Source organism: Manacus vitellinus, unplaced genomic scaffold (genome assembly GCF_001715985.3).
Source record: "Manacus vitellinus isolate BGI_N305 unplaced genomic scaffold, ASM171598v3 scaffold_16_pilon, whole genome shotgun sequence".
In the NCBI taxonomy this organism is placed as follows: Eukaryota; Metazoa; Chordata; class Aves; order Passeriformes; family Pipridae; genus Manacus; species Manacus vitellinus.
The window spans coordinates 16,216,574-16,227,797 of record NW_021939189.1 but is presented as its reverse complement, the minus strand read 5'-3'; the positions used below and the strand labels follow the sequence as shown (position 1 = coordinate 16,227,797).

At 54.0% G+C, this 11,224-nt stretch overlaps 1 protein-coding gene across 1 annotated transcript in view; it reads left to right on the top strand.

Annotated features, from left to right (window-relative positions):
- The window catches only part of HEXA (hexosaminidase subunit alpha), a 9,824-nt gene extending 504 nt beyond the window's left edge, over positions 1 to 9,320 (top strand). The window contains exons 2-14 of the mRNA XM_029958836.1: positions 2,831 to 2,929; positions 3,266 to 3,331; positions 3,493 to 3,539; positions 3,880 to 3,990; positions 4,496 to 4,597; positions 4,689 to 4,821; positions 5,489 to 5,669; positions 5,972 to 6,058; positions 6,407 to 6,479; positions 6,901 to 7,084; positions 7,192 to 7,282; positions 7,698 to 7,802; positions 8,268 to 9,320. Of these exons, the coding sequence (XP_029814696.1) occupies positions 2,831 to 2,929; positions 3,266 to 3,331; positions 3,493 to 3,539; positions 3,880 to 3,990; positions 4,496 to 4,597; positions 4,689 to 4,821; positions 5,489 to 5,669; positions 5,972 to 6,058; positions 6,407 to 6,479; positions 6,901 to 7,084; positions 7,192 to 7,282; positions 7,698 to 7,802; positions 8,268 to 8,331 (1,343 nt within the window). The 3' untranslated portion in view covers positions 8,332 to 9,320. The remainder of the gene's footprint in view (positions 1 to 2,830; positions 2,930 to 3,265; positions 3,332 to 3,492; positions 3,540 to 3,879; positions 3,991 to 4,495; positions 4,598 to 4,688; positions 4,822 to 5,488; positions 5,670 to 5,971; positions 6,059 to 6,406; positions 6,480 to 6,900; positions 7,085 to 7,191; positions 7,283 to 7,697; positions 7,803 to 8,267) is intronic.
- The last annotated feature ends 1,904 nt before the right edge of the window (positions 9,321 to 11,224 follow it).

The window sequence follows — 11,224 nt, the reverse complement described above, 5'->3', positions numbered from 1 at the left end:
GGGGGTGACCCTTTTCTCCGTGGCTTTTTTTCTTAACACCCACCAAACCCAAACCCGCGTTTATTTTGGGGTCAAACCACGGGGTTTGGGTGTCCGCCTGCCTCCCCTCAGTCCGGCGGGGACTGGTGGGGCGGGAGGTGCAGGCTGGGTGTGACGGCGAGCTGGCTTGGGGGAGTCTGGTGGCAAAGGGCAGCGGCGCGTTGGGATGTGGAGGGCAATGCCACAAACTGCAGATGACAAAATCTGACCCAGTTGGCACGGCGAGCACTAGTTATCTTCATTTCCTTCCAGGGTTTAAGCTCTTGCTCTCGAGAGTTCCCTCCATCTCATTTTTTATCTCCTCTGGACAGCGTTTCACCTCCCCGTTGCTTCATTTCGCTTCCTTCTCTTGTGGCTGCAGGGAGAGCCACTGCCGGTCTCGCAACCGCTCTTGCTCCAGGGTTGCTTGTAAGTCCTGGCTCTTTCTGTTCCTAGCAGCTCTTGCTGTCCCCTGTGAGGCTTTACCTTGAGGAAAGACTTGCTGCATCGTGTGTGTTCTTCCAAGTATATGTTCCTGCCATGGAGCTCATCTGCCAAAGCAGGGCTGCTAAACGTCCCGAGGCAGCGTGGCTTTTCTGCCAGAGAGGGATTAGCTCTTGGATTCATCCTGAAATTGTAGGGTAAGATGAGGAAAGGCAAAAGCTTGGAGAGCCGGAGTTTGCTTTGGGACAGGTTCTAAAGGTTTCTTGCACCCAGGCGTCTTAGTGATAGCACCCATGGCATGTCAGGGATGAGCTGCAGGAAATTTCCTGGCTGTGGAGCTGGCATGCATGGATCTCAGTGGCTGCGTGGGTCTGCTGCAGCCTGAAGTGCTATATCCAGGGAATACGAAGTGCTTCATTCATCAGAAAGAGCTAGTAACTCTGCTCCTGAGTGTTTTAAATGTCAGTGTGAACTCTGTTGCTGCTGATCAAAGCAGAGAAGGGTGGTGGCGTTGGAAGCTGCTCAGCTTCTTGTTGAGCACATTGTGCTTTGAAAAAAGCAGGTTTGAAACAGAGAAGAACCATTTGGCTTATTTTATTTTTTCCACTCTTGTGAGTAGCAATAGAAAAAAATTTCGGTTTGGGAGCTGAGAAGGCTCCTCTTGGCTCTCTTTTGCTGCTAGGAACTAAAAACAGCTGATCTAATTATTCATGCTCTCCTGTTCCTCTCAGAGGGGAAATGTGACCATCAAATCACTCGGAGCAACGTTGTGATCACGAGATCGAGCTCACACTCATCGCTTTCCATACGCCCTGCTTTATGATGCTCAAACTACACAAATTATTTTAAGACCTTTTTTCCCCTTTGCTTTTTTTTTTTTTTTTTTTTTTTTTGCATGGGTGGTTAGTAAGAACAGGCAATGGAAACCCTGGATGGAAGGAAATAAGTTTTATTAATAGAGAAAAGAAATGGCAGAGACCATTTTCTGTCTGCGCTGGCTCCAGGATGTAGTGGTGTCGGTTCCTGCCTGCTCCTTGGCCAAGGAGGCTGTGTTTGGGTTGGGCAGTGTCTCCCTGGGCAGGTTTAAATGCGATGTGTGATGGTGAGACCAGTTCTGTTGAGGGTCCTAAGCAGGATGAGTATTTCCTACGTCCCCAGGCCTGGGGGCAGCTGTTCATGGTGAGCTGCCGCCTTCCCGAGAGGAGGGATCAGGTCTTGCTGTGCCGCTCGCACATCTGTGAGGTTGCCTTGGCTACCAGCTTGTCTGCAACCAGCTCAAAACAGAGGGCTAGCTTGGAGCTGTTTTCCTTCTCTCTGCAGAGGTTTCGTCATTCCTTCATGGAGAAATCCGGGGTTTGTGGCTCCTGCGAGTTGTGGAGCAGGGGCTCCCTGCGTTTCACCCGCACGCTGGCAGTGCCACAGTCTCCCTGGGGTCTCCTTGGTGCTTTGGCTCACTCCAAGCCAAGCTCTTTATTTTTAGTGACTGCTTGGAGCGTTGGCTGTGCCCAGGAATGCTGTGGGGGTGTAGGCATGGAGCTTGGCTGGGATGAGCCGGGTCCCACCCTGCTGCCCCACACTCCTCTTGGCCACAGAATGCTGTGAACTAATCCCATGCGTCCCAGAGAGGGTTGAACACCTCCCTTTGGAGTTGAGGGAGTTACTTCAGTAAGAACTCAGGCCTGTGCATCCTTTGAAGCTGTCATTCAGTTTGGGAAGTGTGGCCAGAGCTCCCGTTTAGGGTCTGAATGTGATCAGGTTTATTTCTCCAGCCACTGCACCTGGGCCCTGCTCTGCAGAAGGTGAAGGTGTTCAGGAGCTTTTCTGTTCTGGGTGAGACCTTTTGGTTGCCTCTAACTCAGCAGATTCATTCTGCACCTTTTTTACAGGGTTTCTTTGCAAAGGGTAGGGCAGAGCTCTTGGGCTTGTACTTTGTTCACAATGCTGGGAGAGTTTGGAAACATGATGCTCTTTACCCTCATGGAGAAGCTTTGACTAGTTGTGGCTATAGCTTAGAGCCAGGGCTGGTGTCCAGGAAGCCTTGGAGGCTGCTGCTGGTCCATACTCTGATGTCTCTTCTCTTGTGAACCTTCCCTGAGAACCTCCCCTGGGGGTCTCCTCACTAGCAGACCTTCTCCATGCGGAAGGTTGGGATCAGCTCATGTGCTCCTGGTTGGCTCAATTGAAATTAGCCCCTGCTGAACATCCCTGTGCCTGTTTTGGGGTGCAGGAGGGGGTCCCCATTTCTGCCACGTGTGTTGGAAGTCCATGTACTCCTGTGCCTCTGTTGCTAGCTGAGCTGGGAGGATGGTGGTGGGCTTGGAAGCAAGGAGAAGAGCTAGGATGGGGTCGATATCTGTGTCATTTGCAGAGAATGAACCACCCTCGGGGACACCCTGCACTCAGCTCCTCGTCTACGTTGCCATGCCAGGCTGTGATGGGTTTCCCAACCTGGACTCCAAGGAGAGCTGTAAGTATTGGGGTTGGGAGTAGGAGGGAGTGACTGGAGAGGGAATGTGGCTGTTTCTGTGCCCATCCCTGGGAAATAGCACTGTGCAGCAGTTATACCCCCACTTTTGGGGAGGCACCAACCCTTCTCTGTTATTGAGAACCTGGGGCAGGGAGGGAGGGACTTACCTCAGGGTGCTGATAAAGCAGCGGGGAGAGGTTTAAAACAGCAAAAGAAAACCAGAATTTGGTTCTCTGGGATCTCAGGGTGCAGTGCTGTGCCTGACCCCTGCCTAGTGCTGGGGCTCTTGTGGCAGTGGGGCCTGATGGCAGCCCAGCCCCTGATGCTGTGTTCCAGATAAGCTGATCGTGTCCAAGGGCTCCATGCTGCTCTCTGCTGAGGCCATCTGGGGAGTTCTCCGAGGTGAGCTGTGCTTCCAGTGGGGCATTCCCGCTCTCCCTGCCTTGGGCCTGTGGGGATGCCTCTCTGTGCCTCTCTCTTTCCATGGACTTCTTTGTTAATTGAGCTCTGCTCCTTTGAGGGAGTCTGTGCTGAGGAAGGGGCTGTGTGTGGTTTTCCTGCAGGCCTGGAAACATTCAGCCAGCTCGTTGGGAGAGACGAGAACGGCACAGTGAGTCCTGGCCTCATCTCCTGCGGGCAGGCGGCTCTCCATAGAGCTCCTGCCTCCATGGGGACAGGCTGAGGGTTGCTGGGATGCTTGGGATGAGGGGGTACCAGCAGTGTGGCCCAGCCTTGCCAAGGGCCACGTGGAGATTCATTGATCCAGCCAAATCCCTGCCTTCTGAGTGGGTGAAGAAGGGCTGCAGCTCCTTCTGGCCAGCTGGCACTCTGGGCAGTGAGGGCAGCCCTGAACACGCAGCCCCGGGGACAACAGTGACCCTGACTGCCTCCTGCTAAGGGCTGTTTGCCCAGTGTCCTGCTCATGTGTTGCTCATGTTTTCCACGTGCAGTACTACATCAATGAGACAGAAATTGTGGACTTTCCCCGCTTCCCTCACCGGGGACTGTTGCTGGACACCTCTCGTCACTACCTGCCCCTGAGAGCCATCCTGGAAACTCTGGTAGGGCACCTGTGCTGGGAGACAGGGCGGTTTAATTGTGTGTCCTGTCCTCTGTGACCACTGAGGGTTTCTTGTGCTGCCTTGTGTGGGTGATTTCTCAGCTCCCTTTGTAGAAGAAGAAAACTGAGATGTCTTGGGTTCCTGCAATCCAGGTTACTGTCTGAGGCTGGGTTGTTTCTAAGGTGAGGGAAAACACTGGCAAAGGTGGGTGGTGCTTCTGTGCTCATCCCAAGCAGAACTAAACTTCCAGGTCTCCACTACTGGCTCAATTATAGGGAGAACAGGGATTTTGCTGTAAGCAGAAATACTCCTGGCCCTCTGCAGCTCTTCAGGGTGCCGTTGTGTTTCAAGAGAGGTGTCTGAATCTCTCTTCAATCCTAGGGATCGTTTAGGAACTCTGCCTTGTCCTTTTGAAGCATGGGGACCTTGTGCACTTTCTGTGGCAAACTGGGTGACTTTTCAGAAGGGACAGGGCACGTTCATCTTTGTTCCTGTTCCCTCCCAGGACGTCATGGCTTACAACAAGTTCAACGTGTTTCACTGGCACATTGTGGATGACCCGTCTTTCCCCTATGAGAGCTCGACATTCCCAGAGCTCAGCAAGAAGGTAACCCTCCCCGATCTCCATGTACCAGCCCAGGTGAGCAGATCCCTCTCTCTGCTCCTGAGCGAGGCACTGAGCATTCCTGTGTTCCCAGGGAGCCTTCAATGCCATGACCCACGTGTACACTGCCAGCGACGTGCGCGCCGTGATCGAGTACGCCCGGCTGCACGGCATCAGGGTCATCCCAGAGTTCGACACTCCCGGCCACACCCTCTCCTGGGGTCCAGGTGAGGGGCAGACCCTGCCTGCTGCTGCTGTGAGGAGGGTTGGGATAGTTCCAGGGGCAGGGTTGGGATAGTTCCAGGGGCAGGATTGGGATATACAACCTCAATCCTAAAAGCTGGGTGTGGGGAGCCATGTCCCACAGACTGGCTTTGAGGAGAAGCAAACCATCGTTTGGGACCCAGTGGTCCATCTTCTGGAACAGAATCCAAAAGAAAAACATTTCCACCTCTTCTTGTGTCCAAGGGGAGTGATTTTGGGGTTTTTCAGGGGACATCTACTCTGCCAGAATCATTGTGGATATTGCAAGGATCTAAGCTGCACTGGGGGTGCAGCTGACCAAGCCTCCTTGCTCTGCGCAGCTGTGCCCCAGTCCTGTTGCAGCACTTTCTGCTGCAAGGACTGCAAGTGTCTCCTCTTCCATGTCTGGAAGTGCAAGAAGCTCCAGGAAAACATTCCATTGTCTTTCTCTTCCATTCTTCTGCTTCCAAATCCCATGGGCTGTGCTGGAGTTCACCCTGTGCTTCTGGTCACAGCCAGAGCTGTGGCTGGCCCTGCTTTCCTGTCCCATGGAAGGCCCTGGGCTGTGCTGAGGAGGATCAGGGGTGTTGTAGGCAGTGACATGGCCACATTTTGACCCTTCCTCACCATCCTGCATTTGTTATCATCCAGGTGCTCCAGGCCTCCTGACTCCCTGCTATGTGGTCCAGGAGCCTTCTGGAACCTACGGGCCCATCAACCCCATCCTTAACAGCACCTATGAGTTTGTGACCAGTTTGTTCCAGGAGGTCAGCTCTGTGTTCCCAGACTTCTTTCTCCACCTCGGTGGTGATGAGGTGGATTTCACATGCTGGTGAGTCTGAGGTCAGTCTGGATGGGGACTGGGGTGGAGTATCTGGGACTGGAGTCCAAGCCCCTCACTTCTGGATCATGATTTTTGGTGTCCTGCTCCCGCAGGCCAGGGGGAGTGGAGGTGCATGGGGTTTCAATGCTCAGGGTGATGATGGATATAAAGAGCTGCTGGTCCTGGTGCAGCCACAGCTCTGGGAATGCCTGGGCAAGCCTTGGACCAATGTGGGAAGGACTTGACCGAGTCTTGGCCTTACTCCAGAGTTCAGATTGTGATGCTTTTATTCTCTTCTCTTTGGTGCACAGGAGATCCAATCCAAAAATTCGTGCTTTCATGAAGGAGATGGACTTTGGTGATGATTACAAAAAATTAGAGTCTTTGTACATCCAGAGGTAGGAACAGGGGCATCTGGGGCCTGCAGCTGCACTGTGTGACCAGCACAAATGTCTTCTGCTGTCTTAGGGACCCCAGATCTCCTTTTCAGGAGCATCCCCATCGGGCATGTCTCCCTGGCCCCAAAGGAAGCATTTGATTGGGAGATTGACCACAAAAAAGCCTGGGACTGAAAAGAAAGAAGCCCCATAAGGGGCTGTGCTCTCTCCCTTCTCCTTCAGCTGAAGAAGTACCTTCACATCCAGCTGTGGGTGTTGGGAATATCTGTGCTGCTCCTGTGGCTGTGTGTAACCACCCAAGAGAGGGTCACAAGGATCACCAAAAACTCAGTACTGTTTCCTCTCCAGGCTTCTGGAAATCGTCTCTTCCCTCGGCAAAGGTTATATCGTGTGGCAGGAGGTCTTTGACAACGACGTGGAGGTGAGAGCTGCCTGTGCTGGGGTGAACAGTGTCTGCATCCCAGTCAGCCACTGGTGTGCTCTGGAGGGGCTGTACTGGGGCTGGTGGGGGTTACTCTGTTATGAATGTGGAATTGATCCTCAGATGGTGCTGCCAGTGAGGTGCTCTCATGGTGGTTTCGTCACACTGTTACCAACGCTCTGCTCTCCTCTTGTGTGTGCACCTGCAAGAGGCAGGTTTTAACCCTGCCCAGGACACTCTGCAAATGGCCTTATCCCTCTCTCTATTGCTCCTGCAAACCAGATGTGAGGTGGCTCAAAAATCAAGGCCAGCCCAAGTTTCCCTTTGGGGATGTGGATGGGGTCAGGGCACTCTGGTTGCAGGGGCAGGTGATGCTCTTGTCACCACACTGATCCCCTGCACTTTGTTCACCTGTGCTCAGGTGAGGCCAGACACCATCATCCACGTGTGGAAGGAGAACCTTCTCACGCCGTACAAGGAGGAGATGGCCAATGTCACCAGGGCTGGCTACCATGCCCTGCTCTCTGCACCCTGGTACCTCAACCGCATCTCCTACGGGCAGGACTGGATGGAAGCCTACAGGGTGGAGCCCTTGGACTTCAGAGGTGTGTCCCTTGTGTCCCCTTCCCGTGTGGCAGCTGGCTGGCACTCGGAGGTGGTGCCAGGGCTGGGTGTCTGGCTAATGCATCACCTGGGTGCTGTCCCTCCACAGGCAGCCCTGAGCAGAAGGCCCTGGTGATCGGTGGCGAGGCCTGTATGTGGGGTGAATACGTGGATGTCACCAACCTGACCCCCAGGCTCTGGTAAGAGAGGCCATGGGGAGGTCACTTGGATCTCGTCAGGCCAGGCTCATGTCCCTTTCCTTCACCACCGAGCATCACTTGCTGAACTCGTGGGTTTGGTCTGTGTATGGTGCCTGTCCCTGTCTCCTGCAGCACCTCTGTGCTGGGAACAGCTTCACGAGGCTGAAATGAGGGTTTGTGAGGCTGTAACATGCCCTGTACAACCTGCTGCTGCAACCAGGACGTGTTTAACACTGGTTTGTCCTGTCACCCTCGTCCACTCCCGATCCACATGTGTCCAGGAGTGGATCTTGGCATGCACAGAAGCCTTTGTGTGTGGAAGAACACCGATCAAGAAAGTGTTTGGGAGCTCAGGGCTTTGTGTGAGAAGCTTTTGAGCTCCCCCTGACCTGACTGCTTGTCCCTCATCCTCAAGGCCGAGAGCTGGGGCCGTAGCTGAGAGGCTGTGGAGCAACAGCACCGTCAGGAACATGGACGATGCCTACGCCCGGCTGTCGGAGTTCCGCTGCACGCTGCTCGGGTAACCGTGCTGGCACAGCTGCCACCCCATCTAGGCACGGGCCTGGGAGGGGCAGTGAGGGTGAAGGGCTTTCCCTGCTGCAAAATGACCCTTGTTCTTATGGAAAGCTCTGGTTTTCCTGCTGCTGCTGCGTGGGCAGAGCTTGCTTTGTGCAGTGCTGGAAGACAGGCCCTGGCTGCTGGTGTGGGCTGGTGGCTCTGGTGAGGAGAGGGCTTTGTGCTGAGGAAGGAGGGGGCCTGTCAGCTATTGCCACCCCTCCTGCAGCACCAGCTTCCCCAGGAAACCTGTCCTCACCATGTGCTCCCACGCATGAGCAAAAACTGAGTCTATAAGCACAGGATGAAAAACTTCTCCCTCCTTTTCACACCTGAAACTGGGCACCCTGCTCTCCCGGAACCCCTGAAACCTGGTGGTGGGCTCTGCCTGCGCCCTCTCCCTGATGCCATCTTTCTGTTCTCTTCCCAGGCGTGGTGTCCAGGCGGAGCCTCTCTACGTAGGATACTGTGAAAATGAGTTTGGTGAGGTCTGAAGGGAGAGCCCTGCTGCCCTCGGTCACTGTACACGCAGGAGGAATGATTTCCACCCCTCAAAAACTGCTGTTTTGGCAAAGGGACCCCTTCCTACCCCACCTTCTGCTTTGGCTTTGTTGCAATGAACATTTTTTTGCCTTGGTGTGCACTCTCGCCTCTCTTTCTATTTTTATTTCTTTAAATCTATAAATAAATGACCCCAAAGAGGAAAAAGGTGCCTTTTCCTGCTCAGCTGGGGCTTGGGAGACCATGCAAGGGTTATTGTTAACAGGAGATGGGTAGGGCTTGCTCCAGAGATGCCAGTGGAGGAGCATCTTCCCGGCAGCTCCTGAGCTTGCAGGGTGCCTGCTCAGCTGGATAAACTGTGCTTAGTCTCTGCTGCTGTCACAGGGTTTTCTTCTGCAGTCACGCTGTGCTCTGGGTTCCTGTCCTTGTCCCTTCTTTCTCCAATGTCCAGGCAGGATGTTGGCCTGCAGACCACCACCTCTGCTGCCCCAAGCCCCGGCTGCTGCCACCTCCTCTGGCTTCTCCTCAGCAGATGACACCCTGGAGCCTCTCCAAGGAGCCCTTGCAAACCTGCTGAGGGGTACATGGATATTGTGGAATCACTGCTCAGCCTTTCAGACCGTCACCTCTGCTCAGGATTTGGCCAGCTGACCCAACTCTCCTCCTGCTCTGTTGTCCTCAGGATGAGGAGATCAGCTCTAGGTGTCCTCCATCCACAGGGGTTTCTTTGGATGGTGTTTTCCTTGGAGAAGAAACCAGTGATGCTGCTGTCCCATAGAACTGGGACAGGTGTGATTGTTGTCCTCTGATGCCGTGCTGGAAACGGTGTTCAGCTGAAAGTAGGGAATCTCTGAGAGAAATCCTGGCTGGATGGGACTACTGTGTGTGTGTGTGTCTTGGTCTTAACTGAGTGAGATCCTCTGTTATGGCTGGAAACCTTTTATGGTTGAAATTTAAATTAAAAATAGTGAATTAACAGTTACTACTGCCTCCTATTTTTAAAAGTTGGATTTTTTCCCTTTTTTCTTCTCCCAGCATGGTGTGAAGTGGTACCTCGGTCGGGTGCTTTGGTCACCGCAGGGAGCTGCTACTGGTGAGCGTGGGGACAAGGAGGGCCCTGGCCCTGGGAAGGGTGCTCTGTTCCCAAGGGGGATGCTGTGTTCCCAGGGATGATGCTCTGCTCCCCAGGCATTGCTCTGTGTGCACAGAAATGCTCTTCACCACCCCATCCCAACTCCCTACCTGCATCCCATTTGTCCCCCTGCCTTGCCAGGCTCCCTTTCACCCACAGCCAGGTGTGAGAGCCCACAGGGCCTGGGATGCTCCATGGGGGACCCCCCAACCCAGCGCCTTCCACTAGAGCCTGGTATTGTGATCCAGGTTAAACATCATGCCAAAATGGTCCCATTTTCCAGGGTGTCTGCCCCAGCATCCCCCCAAAACCACCATGCTGGGAGTGGCTCTGTGACATTCCTACCCTTGGAAGGGCCGGGATCCCGGGAGCACCCCGCTCTCCCCGCCGCGGAATCGCCGGGTGGTCCGTTCCTTCCAGAACATCTATTTTGGTCGCGTAAAACTTGCTGGGGAGCAGGAACAGGGAACAGGCAGCGTGTGAATCACTCGGGGCCAACGGGTTTAAAAATAAACCCAAGCGGCAGCGAGGAGCAGCCGCCAAGCCCCCGGATTCCGGCAGGATTGTGCTCCCAGCATCCCCAACCCACCCGTGGGCGCCGGCACCGACCAGGGGGGTTTATTGGGACACACGGGCACGTGTCTGCTTGTAAACCCGTGTGTGCATCATGTGTGTGCTTGTAAACACATATGTGCATTGTGTGTGTGCTTGTAAACATGTGTGTGCATTGTGTGTGTGCTTGTAAACACGTGTGTGCATCTGTGTGCTTGTAAATGCATGCGCGTTGTGTGTGCATTGTGCGTGCTTGTAAACACATATGTGCTTGTAAACACGTGTGTTCATTATGTGTGCATCCTGTGTGTGCTTGTAAACACATATGTGCTTGTAAACACGTGTGTTCATTATGTGTGCATCCTGTGTGTGCTTGTAAACACATGCACACACTTCCACAAGTGTAGTTCTGGGTCCTCACACACATGCACTCATGCACACGCTTGCACACACATGCATACAGGCCTTTGCACACATGTACACATGCTTGCACACATGTACACTCCATGCACATGCTTGCACACACATCCAACTCCTTGCAGACATGCACTTGTGGACACGCTTGCACACACATCCATGGGGGCATTTGCACACATGTGCCCTCATACACTTGCACAAACGTGCACACAGTTGACACGTGCATTTGGGTCCCTGCACACACGTGCACTCATGCGCACGCTTGCACACACGTGCCTGTGGGTCCTTACAAGCACGTACATTGCTGTACATGCTTGCTCACATGTGCACACTTGCACAGACATGCAAATTGCACAGGCTCACACACAGGCCTGCAACTGTGTGTGCCTGTGCGTGCCCTTGCCTGTACTTGCACACGTGTGCACTCTTGCTGCCACACGTGCATACTTGCAGCACGTGTATGTGCTTGCACACACTTGCACACACACCACGGCACGTGCTTGAACATACACACGCGTGCTTGTGTAGACTGGCACACACACAGCACCCTTGCACACCCACGTGCCCACACAGCACACGCTTGCACACTCACACAGCTGCACACGCATGGTAGTGCCGGGGAAGCTGGGCACCCCCAGCTGCTGCTCTGGGACTAATTAATTAATTAACGACCACACCAGGTATTAAAGTCGCTCAGTCTAATTACAGATTTTTTGGGTGACATGGGGTGCAGCAGGGAGGGGGTACATTGGGGGGCGATGGGGGGTTGCAGAGCATGCCGGGGT